Source organism: Hypanus sabinus, chromosome 5, assembly GCF_030144855.1.
Source record: "Hypanus sabinus isolate sHypSab1 chromosome 5, sHypSab1.hap1, whole genome shotgun sequence".
Lineage (NCBI taxonomy): Eukaryota > Metazoa > Chordata > Chondrichthyes > Myliobatiformes > Dasyatidae > Hypanus > Hypanus sabinus.
Genome location: NC_082710.1, coordinates 134,539,751 through 134,567,631, shown reverse-complemented (window position 1 = coordinate 134,567,631; position 27,881 = coordinate 134,539,751). Strand labels below are relative to the sequence as shown.

At 42.8% G+C, this 27,881-nt stretch overlaps 1 protein-coding gene across 5 annotated transcripts in view; it reads left to right on the top strand.

Annotated features, from left to right (window-relative positions):
* The window catches only part of pibf1 (progesterone immunomodulatory binding factor 1), a 200,515-nt gene that overhangs the window by 129,885 nt on the left and 42,749 nt on the right, over positions 1–27,881 (top strand). For 4 of the 5 annotated variants that reach the window (XM_059970447.1, XM_059970445.1, XM_059970449.1 and 1 more), the window contains 3 exons: positions 660–790; positions 14,177–14,261; positions 18,223–18,399. In XM_059970447.1, the coding sequence (XP_059826430.1) occupies positions 660–790; positions 14,177–14,261; positions 18,223–18,399 (393 nt within the window). Of the gene's footprint in view, positions 1–659; positions 791–14,176; positions 14,262–18,222; positions 18,400–27,881 lie in introns of those variants that run through there. The other variant, XR_009512295.1, reaches the window with a different exon arrangement.

Sequence of the window (27,881 nt, the reverse complement as noted above, 5' to 3'; positions counted from 1 at the left end):
TTCATGTATGTGAAGGATGTAAGTAATAAAGTCAATTCAATTCAATATCTGCATGCCATAAAAGAATAACTAAAGTAAATGAAGGAGGAGGAGAGAAGTGAGAAAGTGGAAATGGTGGATCATCAAGAAAGAGTGGGTGGGCTGGCAGTGAGATTTTATTAGCCAGGTTACAGGAAGAAGGATTTCACCATTTCAATTAATCCAATGTCTGATTAATTGAAATGCTGAAATCCCCCTGCTGTTAGAAAAATCTTAAACAGTTTTCAATTATGAACCTTTAATGTCTGATTATGTAGTCAGTCATCAGTCACCCTGTTTGAGGCAAAGCCTTCTTATGCTGTGCACTTTGCCAACCAAGAAACTATGAGAACGGATGGCTTGACAGGGCATGATTTTTGATGCTGACACTGGAAACTGATATTGTATCAACAATGCTTGTTGTGTAAGTTGCAATTTTCAAATTGAACCTGCCATTTCCATTCAAGATTAATTTAAAAGGATGTTATGTAGATAGTATCAGATGTTTTTCATCAGACTATTAATCTGAAAAAAGTGAATACTTCATTTATACAGCTGTTGAATATTATGATTGTAGTAGTGATTGTTTAGGCAAAGGAAATTCTTAACATGTTTTTTTTCTGTCATTTTTCTTTCCCCAGCTTGCAAATGCAAAATCTCTACTTGGTCAAGCTCAGCAGCCTTACAGCTACCTTATTGAGACTGTTCAACAAAGAGACGCTCAGATCCAGACATACAAACAACAGATTTCACAACTGGAGGATGAAATCTGGTAAATATCATTATTAGCATAACCAGAACCTAGAGATAATATCTATGAGTAAATATTCAACAGGCTGGAATTGAGAAGATAGGTAATTCCCTGATTATGAAGCTTTTGATTGGGTGGAAATGGATAAGATGTAGGAAGAGAACTATAGCCAGAGGTAAACGCAACCATCTCTCATTTCCCAATAATCAATAAACACATTAAGAGTGCTTTATGCTCTTCAGGAGCATCACCTATTTAAAACAGTTAGATCCACAGTGCCATGTTGGCCATTTTGCCCAAACATGTGAATACATTGTTAACTCATATTTTTAAAAATTATTTATTCAGATACAGCATGGAGTAGGCCCTCTGGCCCTATGAAACATGACACTTAGCAATCCCCCGATTTAACCCTGGCCTCATCACGGGACAATTTACAATGACCAATTAACACACCAACCAGTATGTCTTACGACCGTGGGAGGAAAGTCACACGGTCATGTAGAAACGTACAAATTCCTTACAGTCAGTAGCAGGAACCTGGATAAACTTGGAGCTATTAACTACGCCTTGAAATTAGTTTTGTAAGTTTCTGTTTGTTATGTAGCATTGTGGTATCTTGCAGTTTTAGGAAAGATAATGATAATGATAGGGCCCATAGAAAGGGATGCTGCATCTCCAGCAGAGCTTATAAATGCAGCCTATGCAGAGGAGATAGCCACTTGCACATTGGTCTTGTCAGCCACAGACATCGCTACACCAACAATGTAAATGGCTAGGGCACATTAGCTAGATAGCACAGTTGACCTCAAACCAAAGAACCACACATACAGTGATAGTGGCATTGGACTGAGGGGAATGGAAGGTGATCTTCATCTCCACAATAATGATGGTGTCTTAGAAAAGAAAGGTGTACTTTGTGATTGAAGTGAAAATATTGTGAAGTCTTTGTAGAAGGCAAGATTCAAGTTTATTTATCACGTGTGCATTAAAACATACAGTGAAGTGCCTTGTCTATGTTAATAACCAACTCACCTAAGGGTTTGCTAGGGACAGCCTGCAATTGTCATCACACATTCCGGTACCAACATTGCATACCCACAGTGCTTGGCAAAACAACACAGAACACAACAAGCAACAAAACAAAACAGAAGAACAAATCCATTCCTCCCTCCCACCCACACAAACAGTTGTTTAACCCCAGGACAGGCCTACAGAAGACTTGGGCCTACAGACTCCAGACGACCTCTGCAGTAGACACAGAAATTTGCAGATTCAGCTGTGATCAATAGGCCTTGACTTTCAGACTTCCAATTCGACTCTCAGCCTCAATCCTTGGTGTCGATCCCAGGACACGCCGATCAGTAAACACCAGGCCTCGAACTGTGGACTCACCAATGATGGAACCCTGAACACTAAACCTTGAACTGTGATTTCATTGATTCACAAAGTCTCGTCAGATTTCATTCCTTCTGCTTGCATAGAATTCTGACTCTGGAACCCACTGACCTGGGAGCCCCTCGCCTACTCTTTGCTGGTCTGAAATCCAGCATCTGACCACAGATGTCCCACACCTGCTCTTTGAAGACTATGACCTGCCCTCTAGTTCCCCCATATCTCTGTCCCTAAATACTAATGTGACCCGTAACTCCCCTTTCTGTCTCCAAAACCTAAACCGTCCCTCCGAACCCAAAAAAAAAACCAACTCAGTCTGAGTTTTGACTCAGTGGAAGTCAGAGCTTCGCAATGTCTAGATCCTGATTGAGCTGTAAGGCAAATTATTTTTAATAGATTATTTGTCTTGATGCATTACTACTATCAGGACATCAGAGTGGTAAATCACATAACATCATTTTCTGCTTTGCCATTTGAGACAGTCCATTAGATTATCAAACACCTTACCATGAATCCAACTAATCTGCATTGTTCTTTAGTGGTTCCACAGTGGTTTGTGTTGAGTTGGTGGGCAATGTTTGACAATTGCAGAAATCCAGTTGATGGCAATCCAGAGCGTGGTTTAGCAGTGGTGCACGTAGTCTGCCAGGTGATTCCGAATTTATAGTATAGTACATATGTTTGATTCCATTTATTGAGAACTGCAAGAGCAAAGAGAATGTACTTGTTGTTTCTCAGCATTCAAATTCACTGTTCTCTAATCAACTTCAGTAGAGATTGAAGGATCTCAGTCTTTTTGCACTAAAATCACTCACTGCAGAAGAATGACTTTTACTACATATTTTACATTAATCAATGTAAATTCAAAACATTATATTGTGGCTCAGATCACATCCACCAGAAACAAGCTGAAAATATCTGAAATCAGTTCAGCTGAAACACCTCCAACTTCCACCCTGCCCTCAAATTTACCTGGTCCATTTCCAACACCTCCCTTCCCTTTCTCGATCTCCTTGTCTGTATCTCTGGAGAGACAGCTTATCTATTATAAACCCACAGACTCTCACAGCTACCTGGACCATACCTCTTCCCACCCTGTTACTTGTAAAAACACCATCCCCTCAATTCCTCCATCTCTGCTGCATCTGCTCTCAGGATGAGGCTCTTCATTCCAGAAAAAAGGTGCTTCACTCCACCTTTTCTTTCTTCCATGGCCTTCTGACCTCTCCTATCAGTTTCTCCCTTCTCTGGCCCTGCCTCTCTTTCACCAAACAACTTCCAGCTCTTTACTTATCCCTCCCCCTCTGGTTTCACCTATCACCTTGTGTTTCTCCTTCCCCTCTCCCCACCTTTTAAATCTACTCCTTATCTTTTTTTTTTCTCTAAAGGGTCTCTGCCTGAAATGTCAACTGTACTCTTTTCCATAGATGCTGCCTGGCCTGCTGAGTTCCTCCAGCATTTTTTGTGTGTTTTGCTTGGATTTCCAGCATTCACAGATTTTTTTCTTGTTTGTAGCTGAAACACCTGTTTGGATTGAAGCATTTCAGACTTACAATCAGATTATATTTAAACTTACTTCCTACAATTATTAGTTCAACTGGAATCTTCTGACATCTTGAGATGCTATAAGAATTTGTGGTTTGTTTGAAATGAGCCTCAATGTATGTTTCAAAGATGTCTACTCTTCATTTATGGTAGTTATGAGCTAACTTCTTGCAGTAGGTTTACCTAATGATTATTTATTGCAGTGTATTTTATTTTTTGCACCATTCTCTGTTGTGCTTGAAAATCCCAGTAAATCAGCAGGTTCTGAGATACTTAGATCACCCCTTCTGGCACCAAAAATCATTCTATACTCAGCCACTTAGATCATTTTCTTTCCCTATTCTGATGTGTGGTCTGAACAACAGCTGGACCTCTTGATGATCTCTGCATGATTTTATGTATTGAGTTTCTGTCACATGATTGGCCTATTAGATATTTGCATTAACTAGCAGGTGTACAGGTGTAACTAATAATGTGGCCCCTGAATATATATTAGTTAGGCAACAGAAAATAACTATCCGACTCTTCTAAAATAGTGTGCTTTGAGAGGGCAAACAGGATCCTGGTTTCTCTTCTGGTATGCTCTCCCTAAGTTACATCTTTGACTTTGCAGGGCTTTGTCAGAACCACAATGGGAGTATCAACTTGGATTTTTCTGACAGTTCTCTTAGATGGAGTCTGTACCTTGAGTTTCTTAAACAGCTGAGACTAGCTGAACTTCATTTAGAATCTTAGACTATACTTAGAGAAGCAGTCTTGCTATAAGCACCAAGGGTAACATGCCTTAATGACTACCACCCAGTAACACTGACATACACTGTAATGAAATGCTTCATGAGCCGGTCATGATACATATTAACACCAGACTCCCAGATAACCTCGACCACTTGCAAATTCACCCACCACCAAAACAGGTCCTTGTCGGATACCTTTGCTCAGGCTCCATGTTCAACTCCGCAGCATCTGCACACTGAAGACATCTAAGTTAGGTTATTGTTTATTGAGTACAACTTTGCCTTCAATACTATAATTCCAAGAAAAATCATCTTCAAACTCCTAGACCTGGGACTTAACACCTTCCTTTGCAACTGGATTCTTGAGTTCCTGATCAAAAGACCATAATCAGTAGGGATAAGCACTAACACTTCTGTCACAATTATTGTAAACACCGGTGCTCTACAAGGCTGTGTCCTCAACCCGTTACCGATAGATTCTGCTCTAATTCCATCTACGTGTTTGCAAATGATACCACCATAATAGACTGTATGCCAAATAACATTAAATTGGAGGACAAGAGAGCCTCGTAACATAGCGTAATGACAACAAACTTTACTTCAATATCAGGAAAACAACAGATCTAATCATTGATTTCAGGAGGCAGGAGATAGTGCACATGCTCCTGTTTGCATCATTGGGGCTGAGGTTAAGAGAGCAGAGAGCTTCAAACTCCTAGGAGTGAACATCTTCAGTACCCTATCCTGGTCCAACCATGTAGACACCGTGACCAAGAAAGCTCATCAGAACCTTACTTCCTCAGGAGACTAAGGAAATTGGGCATGTTCCCTTGAAACTCACCAATTTTTATTGACGCACCTATCTGAATGCATCACAGCTTGGTATGGTAACTGCTCTGCATTCCACCTCAAGAAAATGCAGAATTGCAGACACAGCACAATCATTCATGGAAACCAGCCTCCACTCCATGGAGTCTGTCTATACACCTCACTGCTTTGGTTCAAGACTAGATCCTAGACTTCCTATCGGGTTGCTGACAGGTGGTAAGGATGGGCTCCCTCACCTCTGACCCTCAAAGCAGGGTTGCATCCTGAGTCCCCCTCCTCTACTCCCTTTCTACAACTGTGCTGCCACACAGCTCCAATCTGCTGATCAAATTTGCAGATGACATGAATTAATTGGCCTTATTTCTAGTGGTGACAAGATAGCCTACAGAGGAAAGGCTAACACCCTGACACCGTGGTGTCAAGATAACAACCTCTCCCTCAATGTCCCAGAAACAGAAGAGCTCATCATGTATTCCGGGAGGAATATAGATAAACTCGCCCTGATCAACATCAGTGGGACTGCAGTTGAAAGGGTGAGTAGTGTCAAGTTTGTTGGTAAACACAGCACCGAAAATCTCGCCTGGACTGTACACACTGGCCGTCTGGCAAAAAAAAGCATAACAGTGTCTCTTCCACCTCAGGCGACTGAAGAAGTTCGGTATGAGCCCCCATATCCTCAAGACCTGCTACAGGGGCACCATTGGGAGCATCCTGACTGGGTATATCAACACCTGGTATGGGAACTGCACCAACCTTAATCGCTGGGCACTGCAGAGTGCTATGGACAGCCCAATGTATCTGTGGATGTGAACTTCCCTCCATTGGGGACGTTTACAGCAGCAGGTGTGTAAAGAAGGCCTAGAAGATCATCGAGGACACCAGTCACCCCAACCATAAACTGTTTCAGCTCCTTTCGTCTGGCAAACAGTACCACAACATTAAAGCTAGGAACAGCTGGCTAAGGGACAACTTCTTTCTACAAGCCATTAAATTTATAAATTCACATATCTGTACATTACTACGGAGTCGTAACGCAAGTATTTTTACTTCCCTATCTTGTGGGACGAATGTAAGATTTAAATAAATTCAAATTCAAGAACAGCTTCTGTCCCATTTTTACAAGACTGTTGAAAATCGTCTTGTGCGATAAAATGGACTCGACCTCGCAGTCTACTGTGTTATGATCTTGCACCTTATTGTCTACCTGCACTGCACTTTCTCTATTAACATTTTATTCTGTATTCTTTTATTGAGTTATCTTGTACTATCTCAATGCACTGTTACAATAAGTTGATCTGTATGGACAGTATGCAAGATAAATGTTTCTGTACCTCGATATTTGTGACATAATAAACTAATTTACCAGTTTACTTTGTTCATTGAGACAACCTTGCTGAAGCTCATAGTATCTATTTGAATCATGTCATACTGTACTTTTAAAGCCTATTTTTACATGGAATATGAGATTCATATTTCTTTCCACATATATTTTATCTCTGTTGATCAAAACATTCATTCTGCTGCCATGGTTTCAAAGTACCTGCCAGGCAAGGAGCAAGCTGTGCATGGCCATAAGCGATATCTATTTACATGCACACAAATGCATATTTCAAATTTAGGTCCTGCTTGCTTATATGCCAGCTGTGAGTACTTCACACTGGTGCCCCAACATTTTTAATTCCACTTCAGTGTATGATGTCAAGAAATGTGTAACAAATGGCTTAATTCCACTTAAGTCATGCTTTGAAATGACCTAGTTTACTTTATTGACACCTATACTTCATTCTGTATTTGACACAGTCAAATTACTAAAAAAAACTGACATTTTGGTTGGAAGCAGTCATAAACCTTTACTGTCACTCACATCTTTTTATAGCATCTGCAAGTGGATATTGTTTCTGTTGTTTGAACTTAAGCTTAAACAGGAACTTTGTGCCAGGTCCTATGAGAGTGCATGAGATAAAAATATGGTGATCTGAAACTAAAATTTAAGATGATGAAATACATTGCATGGCCTGATTTCTTCCAAGTTTGTGGGATGAATTTAAAAAAAGAAGGCAAATAATAATGGCAGTTTAATTATTTAATTGATTTCAGAACAACTTGTAGCCTTTCACTGCTAAGTTGATCTCTGACAATGCTTTCTTTATCTGATACAAAATCAATTATTTCTTATGGTGGGTGTTCAGAAACTAAATTATGAAACTTTTCTGCATAAAAGATAGTTGAAATTTGGAACTATTTTCCACATTTGCTAAATGATGCTATGTCCACGTTAATTTTAAATATGAGATTGATAGACTTCTGTTAAGCAGAGATATAAAAGATTATGAGGGAAAAGGCAATGTTAACTTGCATATCAATCCTGATTCACTGAATATTAAAACAGGCTCACAGGGCTAAATAGTCTACTTCCCTTCCTGTGCTAGGTCTGACAGATGCTAACGAACCATTCTTAAAGAACCTGAGATAAAAGAAAAGATAATTATTTACCACACTAAACATTTTTCACAGGACCAAGTCTGAGTTAGTGTGTGAAATGTTTTCTATTCCAACATATGATTTTCATAGACAAGACATGAAACCAAATGTATTTAAAATCCTCTCAACTTAAGTAGACTTACAGAGAAGTTAGTTTTTGCAAAATGTTCGTGATGAATTGCTGCTGTTTATGTTTTTAACTGTTAAGTAGTAGTGTGGCGACCCATTTCCTGGTACATCTGAACCGGCTCACAATTAGCCAGCTTTCCGGCTAAGGGAGATAGCCTATGGGGGGTTGCGAGCACAAAGCTTTGGAGCCTCTGCGCCACGGGGGGGCAGGTTGAGGGAGGCTTAAAAGTGAGACTGAGGATTTTGAATAAAGTTTTTTCCTTCGACTGCAGTTACCGACTCCGTGTCGTAATTTTAGCGCTGCATGTAGCACACCGCTACAATTGGTGACCCCGACGGTCCAAACGATTTTTGGACCAGAAATGACCGATGCCGCCTCTGTTCATGCGGTTTCGTTGAAACTGCCGGGTTTCTGGACACAGCGACCGAACCTATGGTTCCAGCAAGCCGAAGCCCAATTCCACGTTCGCCAGATCACCTCAGAAGACACCCGCTACTACTACGTGGTGAGCTCCCTTGACCAGGACACAGCGGCCCAGGTCGCGGAGTCCGTACAGTCGCCCCTGGCAGACGGCAAGTACACGGAATTCAAAGCCCTGCTCCTCAGGACTTTCGGACTCTCACGGCGCGAGCGGGCTGCCCGTTTACTGCACCTGGATGGTTTGGGCGACAGACCTCCTTCGGCTTTAATGAATGAGATGTTGTCTCTGGCCGACGGACACACACCCTGCCTCATGTTTGAGCAGGCATTCCTGGAGCAGCTGCCCGAGGACATACGCCTGCTGCTGTTCGACGTGGATTTCAGTGACCCCCGGAAGGTGGCAGCCCGGGTGGACTTGCTGTGGAACGCCAAAAAGGTGAGCGGGGCGTCCATCGCACAGATCTCCCAGCCACGCTCCCAGCAGCAAACCAGTCCAGGCCCGTTCGCAGAGCCCGCCAACCCCCGGCCCAATGAACACTGGTTCTTCTACCACCAGCGGTGGGGCGCAGAAGCCCGCCGTTGTCGCCCGCCCTGCAAGTTCCCGGAAAACGCCAGGGCCAGCCGCCGCTGATGGCTACGGCGGCTGGCCATCGGGATAACCTCCTGTATGTGTGGGACAGAAGGTCGGGACACCGGTTTTTGGTCGACACTGGTGCCGAGATCAGCGTTTTACCTCCGATGACTTACGACACCCGCAGCAGGGCACCGGGGCCCCCCCGAGGGCCGTGAACGGCAGCACAGTAAGGACCTATGGCACCCGTCAGGTGCAGCTACAGTTCGGCTCCAGCCAGTTCACGTGAGACTTTACACTGGCCGCTGTAGCCCAACCGCTTCTGGGTGCGGATTTTTTGCGGGCTCACAGCCTACTGGTCGACCTGCCCAGGAAGAGACTGGTACACGCCGAGACCTTTCAGACGTTCTCCCTGGGTGCAGCCCAGTTGCCAGCCCTTCACCTCGGCTCCATCACACAGTCCGACAACGACTTCACCAGGGTCCTGGCGGATTTCCCATCGGTTCTGGCACCGCAGTTCACAGCGGCCATGCCCCGACACGGCATACAGCACCACATCCCGACCCAGGGACCACCCCTCCACGCCCGCGCTCGGCAGCTTCCCCCGGACAAGCTCCGACTAGTGAAGGAGGAGTTCCAGAGGATGGAGTAATTGGGGATCATCCGGCGGTCTGACAGCCCATGGGCCTCCCCCCTGCACATGGTGCCCAAAGCGACGGGAGGCTGGAGACCGTGCGGCAACTACCACAAGCTGAACGAGGCTACCACACCGGACCGCTACCCTGTGCCGCACATTCAGGACTTGGCAGCAAACCTGCACGGCGCACGGATCTTCTCCAAGGTAGACCTCGTCCGAGGGTACCATCAAATCCCGATGCATCCCGATGACATCCCCAAAACGGCTCTCATCACCCCGTTTAGCCTTTTCGAGTTCCTCCGCATGCCGCTCGGCCTGAAGAATGCCGCACAGACGTTCCAGCGGTTAATGGACGCGGTGGGACGGGACCTGGACTTCGCGTTCATCTATTTGGACGATCATGCGCCCCCTGTTCGCCCTGATGTCGGGTCCGAGCAAGGACATTACCTGGGACGAGGAGTCCGCCGCTGCTTTCGTTCAAACGAAGGAAGCTTTGGTGAACGCTGCAATGCTAGTACATCCCAGAATGGACGCCCCTACCGCCCTCACAGTGGACGCATCTAACACGGCAGTCGGTGGCGTGCTGGAGCAACTCATCGCAGGTTGCTGGCAACCCCAGGCGTTTTTCAGCAAACACCTGCGGCCACCCGAGCTCAAGTACAGTGCTTTCGACCGGGAACTGTTGGCGCTCTACCTGGCAATCCGGCATTTCAGGTACTTCCTAGAAGGTCGGCCCTTCACCGCGTTCACAGACCACAAACCGCTTACCTTTGCATTTACGAAAGCGTCTGACCCCTGGTCGTCCCGCCAGCAACGCCACCTGTCCTACATCTCTGAATACACAATGGATGTCCGGCACGTCTCGGGTAAGGACAATGTCGTGGCGGATGCACTCTCTCGCCCTACCATTCATGCCCTTTCCCAAGGGGTAGACTTTGAGGCACTGGCAGAGGCACAGCAGGCAGATGAGGAGATTCCGAGTTACAGAACCGCAGTCTCCGGATTGCAGCTCCAGGACCTCCCCGTAGGCCCGGGTGAGAGGACCGTACTCTGTGACGTCGCCACCGGCCAGCCCCGTCCCGTCGTCCCGACAGCCTGGCGGCGCCGTGTTTTCGACTCCATTCATAACTTGGCGCATCCCTTTGGCACGGACTCAGTGAATGGGCCAAAACGTGCATGCACTACCAGACGGCCAAGTTGCAGCGGCACACCAAAGCCCCACCGCAGCAGTTCCATCCCACCCACCGGCGTTTCGACCACATTCATGTGGATATCGTGGGCCCCCTGCCAGTGTCACGTGGAGTGCGGCACCTCCTGACGATCGTGGACCGGTTCACAAGATGGCCAGAGGCGGTCCCGCTCACCGACACCACCTCCGAATCTTCCGCCCGAGCCCTGATCACCACCTGGGTATCCCGCTTTGGTGTACCGGCCCACATTAGCTCCAACAGAGGCGCCCAGTTCACCTCCAGCCTGTAGTCAGCTATGGCCAGCCTTTTGGGGACTCAGCTGCACCACACAACTGCCTACCACCCACAGTCGAATGGGCTAGTGGAGCGTTTCCACCGTCACCTGAAGTCGGCCCTCATGGCCCGCGTGCGAGGAGCCAACTGGGCGGACGAGCTTCCCTGGGTCCTACTCGGCATCCGCACAGCGCCCAAGGACGACCTGCACGCCTCATCGGCCGAGTTGGTATATGGCGCGCCCCTGGTCGTCCCCGGGGAGTTCCTACCAGTCCCACGGGGGCAAGAGGAAGATCCCGCAGCAGTCCTGGGCAGACTACGCGAGAAGCTCGGTAACCTGGCCCCCATACCCACTTCACAGCACGGGCGGAACCCGACCTGCGTACCCAAAGACCTGCAGAACTGTAAGTTTGTGTTTGTACGAAGGGGCGGGCATCGGCCACCACTGCATCGGCCATATAAGGGGCCGTTTATGGTGCTCCGGAACAACAGGTCCACGTTCGTGCTGGACGTTGGGGGGAAAGAGGAGGTTTTTACGGTGGACCGCCTCAAACCGGCCCATGTGGACATGGCGCAACCGGTTGAGTTTCCGGCACCTCGGCGCAGAGGCCGACCTCCCAAGCAGGTTCCTGCCCACCAGACTGTGGACATTGGGGGGTGTATCGCCGGTTCTGGGGGGGGGGGGGGGGGGTTATATGGCGACCCATTTCCTGGCACATCCGAACCGGCTCACAATTAGCCAGCTTTCCGGCTAAGGGAGATAGCCTACGGGAGTTTGCGAGCACAGAGCTTTGGAGCCTCTGCGCCACGGGGGGCAGGTTGAGGGAGGCTTAAAAGTGAGGCTGAGGATTTTGAATAAAGTTTTTTCCTTCGACTGCAGTTACCGACTCCGTGTCGTAATTTTAGCGCTGCATGTAGCACACCGCTACAGTAGACCTAGTTAACAAGAGTTTTGTTTTAATGATCAAAAACTTCCACTTTTACCCTAAGGATTGGGTGGAGGGAAAAAAGGAAATTCCTGTGCTTCAATACAGCTTCCCATGTTGTTATAGTCTATCACAATTGTCCTACTCTAAAGCCAGTGGCTGTTGGATTTAACAACTTTTGGCTTCTTAAATACAAGAAGTTGTGCAGATGCTGCAAGGCCAGAGCATCACACAATGCTGGAAGAACTCTACAGGTCAGGTGGCATGTATGGAAATAAATAAACTGTTGATGTTTCAGGCCAAGACTCTTTTTCAAGACTGAGGAGGAAGGGAGAAGACATCAGAATAAAAAGATGGAGGGAGGGGACAGAGGACTAGCTAGAAGGTGATGGGTAAAACCAGGTGGGTGAAAAAGGTTAAGGGCTGGAGAAGAAGGAAACACAGAAAACCAACAATATAATACAGGCCCTTCAGCCCACAAAGTTGTGCCGAACATGTCCCTACCTCAGAAATCACTAGGCTTACCTATAGCCCTCTATTTTACTAAGCTCCATGTACCTCTCTAAAACCCTCTTAAAAGAATCTTAAAGGAATCTGATAGGAGATGAGAGTGGACCATGGGAGAAGGGGAAAAAGGAGGGGTACTAGGAGTTGGTGATTGAAGAGGTTAGAAGCCAGAGTGAGGAATAGAAGAAGAGAGAAAGGGGAGGGAAAAAAATTACTGGAAGGAGAAATTGATGTTCATGTCATAAGGTGGGAGGCTACCTAGACAGAATATGAGATGCTGCTCCTCCACCCTGAGAATGGCCTCAACATGGCAAAAACGGAGGCTGTGGGCCAACATGTCTTAATGGGAATGGGGATAAGAATTAAAATGGCCACTGGGGAATTCTGTTTTTGACAGATGGAGTGGAGGTGCTCCATTCACTAATCTTTGATGTTTGAATTTGATTTCCGAAATCGGTACTTGAAAAGAGGACATCATGGCAAATTGAACAGAAATATTAGTGTCTTGGACATAAACTGTCCTCCTCAAAATCTTAAATGAATCATGAATTTCAGTGTCAATACCCTTGAATATAAACACTTCACCCATGGTAAAACTTGACACTATATACTGTATATCTAAAATTATATACTGAATACCTAAAACTTATGCAGTTCTTTAATAGCCTCAGTTTACTTGCGGTTGGTGGTTCTCAGAAGTACATAGTCAGAAACAAGCCATTAACTTTATAATAACATTCTCCACCAAAGATAAATTTTGCCCATTTTTGTTGTTAAGCCCAGAGCACCACATATAAAATAGCTGCTTTACATGATTTGGAGGTGATGCCAACAGACACAGAACACTCGTTACCACCTTTGGAACAAAGGTGGTAATGAGGGAGGACTGGCATCTCCAGCCTCTTATTTTCTGATTTTGTTGGCAGGTTTAAAGACATGGAGATACTCAGTTGGCCAGACACCATCTATGAAGAGAAAATTAGAGTTAACATTTCAGACTGAAGATCTGAGGATCCTCAGAACAGCTCTAACTAAGGGTATCTGACCTGAAAATTCAACTATGTTTCTCTTTGCATGGGTGCTCCCTAGTCAGCCGTGGGTTTCAGCATTTTTTTTTGCATATTTCCGGCATCTGCAGTTTTAGTTTTGAAATACTGATGGGCTGCACTCCTGTTCAGTCCGATGTGTAAACTTTTGTGACCATCCAGGTTAATTTCTAAACTGCACAGCTGGAGGTGTGTAGGGTGTTTATTTCTGAGCCACAGCCAATAGCTCTAAACCCAATAACCATTGCCACTTCTGCAGGTCTGTCATTTCTTATTGGATTTGCTTTCAATTGCTGGGTAAATGCGGATGCTCGAAAGTGCTGACAAATATCAAAGGGATCAGCAAGATATTTTGTATGTGTTTCCATCATTCTGGTGTCAATGTTGTCAAAACCAATTGTGGTTCAGCAGTATATACTTGTTCCTATTACATAATTATGAAAACTTTCAAACTCTAATTCTGTGACTTGAATATTCAAAACCCCTGCCACAGTACTGACTCCTACCAGTTGGTATTAAATTATCCTTCATCAGATGCATTTGTCCTTCCATGAAGATAAGCTTTAACTATAAAAATTCTTGTAAATTTAGTATTCCAGTTTTAATCATTACAGTAACTTTGTGATTCCTACAAGGAGTTGTTGGAACATTAATTGAAAAGTAACCTTTGTTTAATGAGACGTGATAACCTTCCGATATTAAAGAGAACTTATTTTCCTTTCAGTCAGTTAAAAAAAGAAAAAACAGCTTTACTTCGCCTGAAGAACCAAATGTCAGCCGATCTGGAGAGACTCTTAAATCAGAGAGAGGTAACATTTCTCTGTTTAGTTATTTTACAAATTGGGGAACAGCTTTTTTTTTCTCTTGTCTCAGATTTCCGAAAGGTTCATGAAGGCCACCTCTTTATTCCACTTTTTCCACTACTTTTTACTGTAATTTATAATAATTGTATGTCTCTGCATTGTACTGCTGCTGCAAAACAACAAATTTCATGTCATCTAAGCCAGTGGTAATAAATCTGATTCTGATGCCTACAATTAAAAGGCTTCATTTTTGTAATTACTACTTAAAAATGTTGGCTGAGTGCACCCTAACCCTAAAGTTTTTTAAAATATTAATTATCATTCCTCTTCCTATAAATGTACATTTCATACCATAGTAAATGCATCAGAGACAAAAGCTACCAAGGCATTGGTTGGTTTAGGCTTCCTGCATTTAAAAGGCATCATAGCATAGTCACCAGAGTTTGAAATCCAAGTACTTAACCACAATGTACATTAAAATGCTGGGGAAACTAAATTTGTTTTTGTAATATCATAAAGGAACAGTGGAACTGCTTTAGGGAAGGATTTTGCTATAACTTTACTAACACTTGTTTTTTCGAAAACAATGCTTGATGCGCTACCAAGAAAATTAGAGATTAAAAGCTGTAAATTAGTATGTCAAACACTCAGTGAAGTACAATGGTTTGTTGGAATCATAGAAATATATCTTAAAGGGTAAGTGAATTTAGCAGGATTTAAATTAGGAATTACACTGGAATGTCAGTTCTCAATTTTTTTGCTAAATGACTGGGTTGGTATTGAAACCACAACCTCATGACTCAAAGAAAGAGTGCCATCAACCATGCTACAAGTGACTGATGATATCATGCAATGAAATCAGCCTCTAAAACCAAAAAAAGGAATAATACATATTGTATTCAAAGGCACAGTGAAGTTGCATCTGCTGACATGTGTGTTGGATCACCAATACTTCAGCATGAAAACTTGACAGCCATCATAAGAAACCATAAGTCTCCAAGTCATTTTACAGTCATTGCTGTCAGTGTAAATTGCTGCCAAAGGTTAGTACTAAATTGGTTATTCCAAAATGGGCACTCTTACTGCTTTGTTTGAACGGGAATAGGAAATGCTATTTAGCATATTGATACATTATTCAACTGAAATACTTTGAAACCAAACAGACTAATGAAATCAATTGTAGGAAATTGAAGGGTCAGCCTGCTTGTGTCACTTAAAGATTTCAGCAGAAATATTGGTCCATGGTATCTCCAGATGTCTGGTTAATGAGATTCAGCTAGCATGAAATTTGGCAGAGGGCCCACAGAGCATAGCTGGAGTGTTTGGCAACTTGATCTTTCCTACTATTTTTACCTTACAAACCACCAAATCTTCAAATTGTGCAAGACTTTGTAAACTTCTCTGTGCTTAAAGTTTATATCTTTGTGCTGTATTCATGGCAGCTTACATTATGTTACTTTGACCATTCATTGATTTAACATATGAAAACATATAGTTTAAATCTTAGAACGTTTGTCCCCTATGAATTTCCTTGCATTACTTCTATATTCTGGTCTGAACCTCAACAAGATCTGCTGTGTTGTTTTCCAGAACAGCTGCACTGTACTGACAACTTTTTATATACCAATCACTACATGTCTGGTCACTTTAGCAGATCAAAGCACTAAATGACCAATTCCAATTTAGCTGTTTTTAAGCTTTGCCATTAATCCTGAATCTTGTGTATTTTTATGTTGCATGTTCTTATGTAGAAATTATATGTTTTGATCATTTTAAGAGAATCTATTTCTGTTGTACTAATGAATAAACAATGAGTGCCCTTCAGAGCTGTAACCAACCACACACACTCTAACAAAAATATAAGATACCAAATACTTCATTGAAAAGAAAACTAAATTATATAGAAAATAAAGTTAGGTTTTTTTTAGTGATATTACGTATTTCAATTCCTCCTTGAGCAGACAAAACAGATTGCCTTGTCACTTCTCAGGAGGGAAATGACAAGGCAGTCTGTTTTGTCTGCCATTTGTATATTTTACAAGTGTGAATGAAAATGGGGAGAACCAAACTTCCTTAACTTTCAATGTCATTTTTGATCCCAAGGTGAGCTTCAGACTACATGATTAAGCCACCATTGCTGGCAAGGTCATCTTCCACCTCCATTACAATGCCAGAACTACTCTTACTCAGAAATTCTGCTGCTAAAACTCACATCAGAATCGTTGCACCAAGAGAGTTAACTATTTCAATAATTGTTGGATACCCTTTCCCTGTACCATGAGCCTGATGTACTTAAAAACTCTGTTCTCATTGCCCTATCTCTTATAACATGAAGTTGTTTTCTGGTGCCGTGCAGTGCAAAGACATTAAATCTCTATAAATTACAAAACAAACAAATAGTGCAAAACAAAAAGAAATCATCAGAGTGTTCATGGACCATTCAGAAATCTGTTAGTGGAAGGGAAGAAGTTGTTCCTAAATTGTATGGTCTTCAGGTTTCTGTACCTCCTTCCCCATTTGCTAGAGGGCCTTGCTAATGGATGCCACCTTCTTGAGGCACTGTCCTCGAAGGGGGGGGGGGGAGGGTTTTGCCTGTGATGAAACTGGCTGAGTCTACAACCTTCTGCAGCCTCTTATGATCCTGTGCATTGGAGCCTCCATGCAGGCAGCCAGCCAGAATGCTCGCTACCATACATCTTTAGAAGTTTGCACCAGTATTTGATAACATTACAGCTCTCCTCAAACTTCTGTTGGCATACCTTCCTTGTGATTGCATCAGTGTGTTGACCCCAGATTAGGTCCTTTGAGATGTTGACACCCAGGAAGTTAAAGCTGCTTACCCTTTCCACCACTGATCCTTCAGTGGAGACTGGTGTGCATTCACCTGACTTGTCTTTTCTGAAGTTCACATCAATTCCTTGGTCACGCTAACATTGATTGTGAAGTTGTAACTCGTCACTCCCATTCCCACTCTCTGGCTTATATTGGTTTCTGGTTCATGAATGTCTTTTTTTGTTGTTAGCATTCATAACCCTTATTTTCAAATTTCACCTTGGTCTCATCCTTCCCTAATTCGTGTCCTCATTCATCTCTGTAATACCCCAAAAACTGTTTTCTTCTAATTCTAGCACCAGGTTATCTCCAAGTTTAATTTATCCACCACTGACATCTATGCTGTCAATTGCCAGGTTCTTAAACTGGAATTCCCCTCATTTAACTTCTCCACTTCTAATCTACTCTTTCTCCATTAAGGATTTTGGATTCTGTGCTTATATTGCTCATTATGATCTGGTATGATTTACTGAACTCGGGTAGATAACTTCACTCTGAACTGATTCCACAACCAATTGACTCAATTTTAAAGTCTCTACAACGCGCGTCTGAATTATTTATTTGTTTGTTTGTTTATTTATTAGTTTTTCACTGACTGCTATATTTCTTTGTTCTACTGTGAATGCCTGCAAGGAAATAAAGTACATGTACTTTGATAATAAATTTACCTTGAACTTTTGAACTTTGTATAGTATTTCTTTTTCATTAACACTTCTCCAAAATTGTTTGAGTGTTTTTACATTCATACAGTTACACAAGTAGGAACACTTGTTGGATGTCAGTCAAATTGGGTAAATCTGTCCACATGCATTAATTGAGGTGGTGGTAGCTCAGTCAACTGAGCTGCAGTACAGAGCTGCAAATATTGTTTGAAATTTGGGGAAATGTCTATTCTCAGTGGATTATAAAAATCAGTAACTTAATTTTAGTCACTCGGTGATAAACGCGGCCAACATCGGCCTGTCTAAAATTAATTGATAAATAGTACAAAGTGTATTATTTCATTTAATTGCTAAGGCAGAAGTGCAGAAATAAATTAGCAGTAACTGGTATTAAAACTTCACAGGCAGCGGAACAGTTTGTGACTTTATCTGTTTACAAATTATTTCATTATCAGTCCTGTTTTATTTTACAGGAATTGGCAGTAATGAAGCAGGTTGTGATAAATTTGCGTAACAAACAGAGTGACAGTGGTTTGCCAGGCACCCAGCATGAAGACAAAACCAATCCTGTTCCATACACATCAAAATCATCTCTCAGTGTTCCTCCAGATGAGGATGAAAACGTCTACAAACCAAAACCAACATTGTTTGTAAGTTATCTTGCTAGAAACAAACAATTAAGATTAAGACATAACTAACTATTTAGATATGCTAGAGAAATGCATAATATAGGAAAAGCAGCAGATAACTGCTGACACTAATTCTGACATCCAGTCATCCATACTTCCATTATGTTCTTCAAGCCATGTCCTTATTGAGCAAAATCTACTGATTTCAATCTTCAAAATGTTTATAACAGTCTTCATATTTCCAACTTGTGATCAACCTTTTCTCACATTCTGGAACATCATTTATCTTGGCTGCTTATAGCAACTTATTTCAAAATTATCAACAAAATGTTATTTTCTTGTAGAGATTTTTAATTTATAGAGTTTTTCAATAGTATGATTTATTTCTTATGTAAAGGGAAACTACAGCTATACAAGGAGCAATGAAAATAAATCCTAATGCTGCAGTGAGTTTTTGCTCCATGATTAAGGAAATATTAGTGCTTGCAAGAAGCTATTATCACTGACTGTCATCATTGTGGAGTCAGCTACCAATATTGCCAAGCATTTAATTTACATGTGATGTAATTCAGACACCATCTCTATGAGAAATTATTGTGCTGCCTCAGACATTACATAGTTGCTCAAAAAGGGTAAAAGGATGTCACTGGGCCTAGAATTAGAGCATGTGAAGTGAATCCATGCCACAAAAGATTTAGTTTTATAAAACTTTGTAATTTCACACTGATAATTGACCCATCAAACTGTGGTACAACTTCAGATAAGTGGACATTTTCTAAAATAACAACACAGTTTCAGCCAAAAATGAAATACACTGTATGGAAAAGTGTTTTTTGACATCAGTTAATAAGTATAATATGTAGAACTTCGCATGTGTCATTTAACATTTTGCATTACAGGCATTTTACTGAAGGGTAGGAAAGCCACACATACATAGATTCACTTAAGTCATCGTTAAAGAGTCTGACAATATGAAGTATCCTGCACTAATACTTCTTTAGCAGTCCACTTACATATGCAGTGGATTCTGGCTAATTACGCTATCGGTTAATCAGGGCAGCTGCTTATTTGGAACAACTTATAGAGAACAAAAACTAATTGAGAAAAAAGCTTTGATTCCCTTCTTTTACTTGGGATGCTATGCCACATAAGTGGGACAGGAAACTGTTATCAAAGTTTCTAATTAGCATCAGTCATGTGCACTTATTTGGCTATTAGACACTTAAAGTGAAGTTTTTAAGTAGCATCATTTGTGTGTGTTTGTGTTCAAAATGCAGTGATTTCTGTCACTGACAATTGGTGAGAAATAAGCAATAAGATAATTCAGAACTGTTTTGCTCAATGCAGTTTCAAGCATTCAGGCTTGCAGATGTCAGTAACAGACAGGAGTGAAATTGAAATGATTTCACTACTTCAGCAAGTTAGGAATTACGAAGGATTTCTAGGTATTGACAATAATCTTGAATGTTGCAATGAAAATGAAGATTTGGAGGTTGTAATTGTTGACAGCTCTGTATGAAGGCAGTCCAGTATCTTCACTAGGTGTCTGTGCTGATTTTCTTCAGTTACAGTTAGTCAAAAGAACACAACAGTCTACACCTGATGAATTCTTCTATTGTTAACTATTAGGAACTAATACACATTTATTAGTATGTATTAGTATTACAGTGCCAGTGACTGGGTTATTGGTAGTGTTCTAATTTGTTCTGTATTTCAATTAAATACATGATGTTTTTACTGAGTTAAATGGTAGAAGATCTTTCTTATATCTTTTTAATTATTTCCATAAAACGTTTGCTAATTGGGACGGCTGCTTAATTGCACGAAGACTTACTGGACCCAACGTGTCCCAATTAACCGGAATGCACTGTATTACAGAAATACCAAAGAAGCTGCACAAAATCTTAAAGTTAAATAGACTTACTTGAAGGAGGAGAAATCTGGTGGAAAAGTTATGTACCTGAACTGCTAGATAGCATACCAGTAATATCAAGGTAGATTCATTCGATGCATCAATCCGAGGAGGAAAGCAAAAGGAAAATACTGTGAACCGTGGAAATCTGAAATTAAAACAGTAAATGTTGGCAATGTTCACAGATGGACAGCATCAGCAGAAACAGAAATCGTTAACAATTCAGGGCAAAAGGTTTTTAGAGGAAAGAAGTTTCTTTGCTCATACCAATCCTTATCTTTTGAAACGATTAGTAGAAGCACAGAATAAATTGGTTACTTGTGACTTATTGGGACTGTTTTTGTAACGTTCTCGTTCGGGTGTAACCGATAACGCCGAATTAAACGCCGAGATAAACCACAGTCAATGAAAACCAGGTCACAGTAAGATTAACCATTTACTGTTCACTCTTCACATTAACATGGTGAAAACTGTTGATAAAACAGTACAAGATTGATACAGTATTTGTTCCTTTCTTAATATCACATTTCCATTGTAAATACTTGTAAAAGTGACTATAACTACATTACATTAAGGTGCAGTATACAGGCAGAGTTTACCTACGCCATTGACTACTTTAAATACACTTCAATGCAAACTATCCGCAACTCTTTAACTAACGAAAACATAAACATTATCGACCGTCGTTACTTTTAACAGGATCGGCGTTAACATCTTAGTTCAATATATCGATTATCTATTAACTTACAGCGTTGCTCTCACTGTGATTTCTAATGCTTGCAAAACAACTTCTGCTCGGGTCTGCCTCGTGGTGAGCCCCCCACCCTCGCATTGATCTCAAACCGGTATTTGTCCCACAAGACGCGGCAAAACCGGATGTGACGTCATCGCATGCCGATATATTTTACAGGCAATGAATATACTTTAAACACTTCTAATTCTAACTAGAAAATACTAACAAATGAATTACTAAGCGAAAATATTATAAACTAAATAACTGTCATAAAGACAACACAGTTTTGCTTGTTAGAATTCACAAATGCATATAATGTTCATCCTTAAAGATACATACCTAACTTTACTGCACATTTCACTGAAAACCATTCAGTGTTTTATTTGCCGCTGTCAATAAAAAGTCAGTATTATTTTTCTGCAGTTTTTTTCTACCTTGCTAGTAACTCTGCTGGAGTTTTTTACTATTTAGAGATACAGCTGGGTAACAGGCCCTTCCAACCCAACAAACCCCTGCCATCCAATTACACCCAGGTGACCAATTAACTTACTGACCCATACATCTTTATTTTGGAATGCTAGAGGATGTCCACACAGCCACAGGGAGAATGTGCAAACTCCTTAGGTAGCAGTGAAAATGAACCCAGTTCACTTGCAGCGTAATAGCATTACACCAACTGCTATGCTGCTGTACCGCCTGCCCTTATGTTGGTGTCCATTCTGTAGTTAGGTAGGATCACATCAATCCCTGATTATCCTTGAGAAGGTGCAGTGAGCTCCCTTCTTGATGACTGACTGGCTTGTTTGGCTATTTCAGAGACAAGTTAAGAATCAAGCACGTTCAATGGGTTTGGCATAAGTATAGCTAGACCAAGTAAAGACTGCATATTCCCTTTCCTCTGTACGGTATGCTGGTGCTTTCCTTGTGACTGTGGATAATGCTTGTTTATCTTCCAAATACTATTTTAGAGATTATTTTTGAAATAGTCATTTGGTTGCAGAGCAACAGGAATAATTCCCAAGTGTGAGTATGAGAGTGGATTAAAGTAGTGTGTGGAGATGGAGCACACTAAAAATTTAATAATGTCTTGAGCTTGGAGGAATGTATTTCAGAGACCTGCTTAATAGCCAGAGTGCATAGCAGACTACTTGCATTTACCTGCCGTGTACTGAGGCCGGTATTACTTAGTAAGACACCATTCATAATTGGTTGCAATTTTAAGTTAACTGGAGTATTCTGAAACAATTTTTTTCATCACTAAAACATAAATTACAGTATTGACATTGGAGAGAGCTTGTGTACAACTTAAAATTGTCCATATTAAGGGCTATGTACTAAATCAGGGTAATTGTAAACACAGAAGCTGTAAGTCAATATGCAGCTCACTCAAGGATTTAATTATTTGTTCACTATCTAAATCAAGATTAGTAGTAGAGTCTTGGCCATAGTTGTTTTACATCCTTTTGCTTGACAAGTAGTGTGTGTGTGGGAGGGAGTGAAGAAGAAAAAGGGAAGGATATTATTAGAAAGTAAAAAAATGCAGTTGTATTTTATTTTGTAAGTCAATTTTAAGGCATATCAGTAAGGTTTATTGAAGCAAGATGTAACAAACTTTTTGACACTTAAGCTACCGGTACCCCTGTAGTCTTTAAACCCTGGCCTTTGAGCAACTCGATCCAATGTGTCCCTGTATGATTTATGAATGGTGGATCTGGATTATTACTGCCTCTTATGTCATTCAGCCTGAGAACTCCATGCAGTAGTTAATTAAGCTATACAGTCAACCTTCTATAATCCGGCACCATTGGGACCTGAGGAATGGCGGATTAGTGAAAATGCTGAATTACAGAAGGATCACATTAAGCAATAGCTAACTGCCTCATCATACCTTTAAAATATCATGTGAATCAGTACAAGTTAGATAATCATGAAACAAATATAAAATGAGTAGCAAGTAACATTTTAATTAACTAATATACTGAACAGGCACAGATAAAATAAAGGGTACAGGTAAATGTATAGGAATTAACTTATACAGAAAAGTTGAGCACTTCCGCTTCTAAAGTGAGACGTTTAATATACGTTCAGGCAAAGTTACATGTCTGCAAATGTGGGATTGTCAGGATCATCAACATCTTCATCTTGAAAAATAAATGAAGCATCAGGAACTGGTGCTGAAACTGGCACAATTTCTTCAAAAACTGTTGATGTTGAGATGGCGATTGCTTAGCTGCTTCGAACTTTTGTTCCGTTATTGTCGCTATCTTTGCACTAAATGTCTCCATTTTTTAAACCTTAGTTAGGAACTTTATTTGGTTTCTTTTACTTGCCTGTAAACACATCTACCTTACAATGTCTAACAAGAGTTCTAAATCCAGGAGAAAGGAAGTTCCGGCTCTGTCGGATGAGACCCTCGCTGTGCTGGGACAGTGATATTTTAAAGGAATTTAAAACCGCTTTCAAACACCTGGAAGCCAAACTGGATTGGATATATGATAGAGTGGATGAACATGCTGAACACATATCTCGCATCGATTCGACTTCTGAAGATTTAGAAAGTCGTGTTCGATACTTGGAGACTCTCTGTTCCAGCCTAGAGGTAAAATGTAACAAACTCCTTTCCAAAATGGTGGATCGCGAAAATCGCAGCAGATGCTGCAACATCCGAATTCTTGGATTGCCAGAGGCCACCGAACAGGGATCAACCGTGGAGTTTTTCGCCGAGTTTCTCTGTGAGATATTCGGGAAAGATTTGCTTTCGAACCCGCCTGAACTCAAAAGGGCTCATAGGGTCTATGTTCTCCCCTGAATTCTGGGCTCCCGCCCGCGACCGGTCATTTTGTGCTTTCATAAATACCAGGTAAAACACCGTCTGATTGTGGAGGCACGTCGCAGAGGTACTTTTACTTTCCAAAATACAACCATTCACTTTGTGGAAAGTTTTGCACCCCAGACCTTAAAGATGCGCACTGAATTTAAAGGTGCAATGAAAGTGCTTTTCGATCGTGGTTTCAAACCCTCTCTTCGCACTCCTGCCGATTTACGAATCACGCTTAATACTGGAAAGTATGAGTGGTTTAAGTCAGTGAAAGGAGCTGAGGCATTTGTTGCAAGTCTCCCAGCTATTCAGTCATCTTCAGAACCCGATCGGACCTCCTAAAATGGTGGATAAGAACCTCTCGTAGTAAAATTACTTTCTCTGGACTCAGACTTTACTTGTATCACTCAGACATTATCCATTGAAACTCTAAGGGCTGTTGACAATCTCTCCCTGGATTTGGTGTTTTTTTTTTAAATAGACATTCTGTGCTTAATGTTTCCCTGTGGATGTTTAAATAGTACTTGTGTGATCTATTTTATTCTTGTATAACTTTATTTAGAGAGTTCTACAATTGACTCTAACTTGTTTTGGAGGTTTGAAATTTTTATTGAAGGCCTCCCTGTTTGTTGGTTCACAGTTTAACTGCTGATTTTTTTTATTATTTATTTTTTTTTCACCTTTTTTAATCTTAGATTTCTTTTTTCCTCTCTGGAAATGGTTGATAAGTACTCTTCTTGAATCTATAATTTTCCCCTTCCTCCCTTTTTTTTTCTCTCTCCCTTTCTCTTACTTTATTCTTCCATAATTTTTCGCGGGTAGGTTAGTTTTGATTTTCTTCCAATTTTCTCTGTATTAAGTTTTATATTCCTGTAGAAGATGTTCCAATTTGTAGTTATGTTTTCTAGTGCATAAACTAGTTACTATTTGCTATAGTATTTATACGGAACTGCTGTTAATGACAGATCTGGAAGTTATATTTGGGTTAATTTTTTTGGTAGAGCTAGCTGCTTTTTTTGGTAGCCATCTAGTTTTGGGTTGTGTGGGTGGGGTGGATTTTCCAGTTCCAACATCACTCACTGTATTTATTGTTTTTCTTTATTGCTCTGGACATGTTTATGTTTTGATCTTACGAATCTATGTTTACATTTCTGCTCCCAGACTACTATTGTATTGCTTGACTTTTTATATGCCTGTTGCCTTTTATGCATTAGTAATTGATAATGGCTAGTGCACTTAAGTTCGTGAGCTGGAATGTGAAGGGATTGAATCACCCTGTTAAAAGGAGGAAGGTATTCTCACATATTAAACAACTCAAAGCTGACATTGCTTTCCTTCAAGAAACTCATATTCGTTGTTCTGATAACTCCCGGCTTCTGTCAAAGTGGGCGGGTCAGCATTTTCATTCATCCTTTGCCGCTAAGGCTAGGGGAGTCTCTATTCTTATTAACTCAAATATTCCTTTTGAACTCCATAATAAAATATCTGATACAAATGGACATTTTATTACTGTTTCTGGTAAACTATATAACACTAAAGTTGCACTAGCAAACCTGTATGCCCCCAACTTTGATGATGTTAACTTTTTTGAACGTTTTTTTTTCCTCACTACCAGACTTAAACTCATATTCTCTTATACTTGGTGGTGACTTCAACTGTTGGTTAGATCCTAATCTGGATCGATTGTCCTCTGTTACCAGATCACCTACTAAATCTGCCTTAGCTATCCAATCGTTTCTCTCTAATTTTGGTATTTCTGATATATGGCGTTTCCTTCATCCTACTGAGAGAGATTATTCTTTTTTTTCACATGTTCACCATACCTTCACTGGAATTGACTATTTCTTACTCGATAACCAACTTATTCCATTTGCATACTCTTGTTACTATCAGAGTATACTGATCTCTGACCATGCCCCAATTACTCTCTCTCTGAACTTTCCTGGTCTCCCTCAGAGGAATAAACACTGGCGGTTTGATTCAACCTTATTATCGGATTGTGGCGACCCACTTCCTGGCACATCCGAACCGACTCACAATTAGATAGCCTACGGGGGTTTGCTAGCACAGAGCTTTGGAGCCTCTGCGCCATGGGGGGCAGGTTGAGGGAGGCTTAAAAGTGAGGCTGAAGATTTCGAATAAAGTTTTTTCCTTCGACTGCAGTTACCGACTCCGTGTCGTAATTTTAGCGCTGCGTGTAGTACACCGCTACAATTGGTGACCCCGACAGTCCAAACGATTTTTGGACCAGAAATGACCGACGCCGCCTCTGTTCATGCGGTTTCGTTGAAACTGCCGGGTTTCTGGACACAGCGCCCGAACCTATGGTTCCAGCAAGCCGAAGCCCAATTCCACGTTCACCAGATCACCTCAGAAGACACCCGCTACTACTACGTGGTGAGCTCCCTCGACCAGGACACAGTGGCCCAGGTCGCAGAGTTCGTACAGTCGCCCCCAGCAGACGGCAAGTACACAGAATTCAAAGCCCTGCTCCTCAGGACTTTCGGACTCTCACGGCGCGAGCGGGCTGCCCGTTTACTGCACCTGGATGGCTTGGGCGACAGACCTCCATCGGCTTTAATGAATGAGATGTTGTCTCTCGCCGACGGACACACACCCTGCCTCATGTTTGAGCAGGCATTCCTGGAGCAGCTGCCCGAGGACATACGCCTGCTGCTGTCCGACGCGGATTTCAGTGACCCCCGGAAGGTGGCAGCCCGGGCGGACTTGCTGTGGAACGCCAAAAAGGTGAGCGGGGCGTCCATCGCACAGATCTCCCAGCCACGCTCCCGGCAGCAAACCAGTCCAGGCCCGGCCACAGAGCCCGCCAACCCCCGGCCCAATAAACACTGGGGCGCAGAAGCCCGCCGTTGTCGCCCGCCCTGCAAGTTCCCGGGAAACGCCAGGGCCAGCCGCCGCTGATGGCTACGGCGGCTGGCCATCGGGATAGCCTCCTGTATGTGTGGGATAGAAGGTCGGGACGCCGGTTTTTGGTCGATACTGGGGCTGAGATCAGCGTTTTACCCCCGACGAGTTACGACACCCGCAGCAGGGCACCGGGTCCCCCCCCTGAGGGCCGTGAATGGCAGCACAGTAAGGACCTATGGCACCCGTCAGGTGCAGCTACAGTTCGGCTCCAGCCAGTTCACGTGGGACTTCACACTGGCCGCCGTAGCCCAACCGCTTCTGGGTGCGGATTTTTTGCGGGCTCACAGCCTACTGGTCGACCTGCCCAGGAAGAGACTGGTCCACGCCGAGACCTTTCAGACGTTCTCCCTGGGTGCAGCCCAGTTGCCAGCCCCTCACCTCGGCTCCATCACGCTGTCCGACAACGACTTCACCAGGGTCCTGGCGGATTTCCCATTGGTTCTGGCACCGCAGTTCACAGCGGCCCTGCCCAGGCACGGCGTACAGCACCACATCCCGACCCAGGGACCACCCCTCCACGCCCGCGCTCGGCGGCTTCCCCCGGACAAGCTCCGACTGGCGAAGGAGGAGTTCCAGAGGATGGAGGAATTGGGGATCATCCGGCGGTCCGACAGCCCATGTGCCTCCCCCCTGCACATGGTGCCCAAAGGGACGGGGGGCTGGAGACCGTGCGGCGACTACCGCAGGCTGAACGAGGCTACCACACCGGACCGCTACCCTGTGCCGCACATTCAGGACTTTGCAGCAAACCTGCACGGCGCACGGATCTTCTCCAAGGTAGACCTCGTCCGAGGGTACCATCAAATCCCGATGCATCCTGATGACGTCCCCAAAACGGCTCTCATCACCCCATTTGGCCTTTTCGAGTTTCTCCGCATGCCGTTCAGCCTGAAGAATGCCGCACAGACGTTCCAGCAGTTAATGGACGCGGTGGGACGGGACCTGGACTTCGCGTTCATCTATTTGGATGACATCCTCATAGCCAGCAGCAGTCATCAGGAGCATCTGTCCCACCTCCGTCAACTCTGCGCCCGACTGAGTGAGTACGGTCTTACAATCAACCCCGCCAAATGCCAGTTCGGACTCAATACCATTGACTTACTGGGCCACAG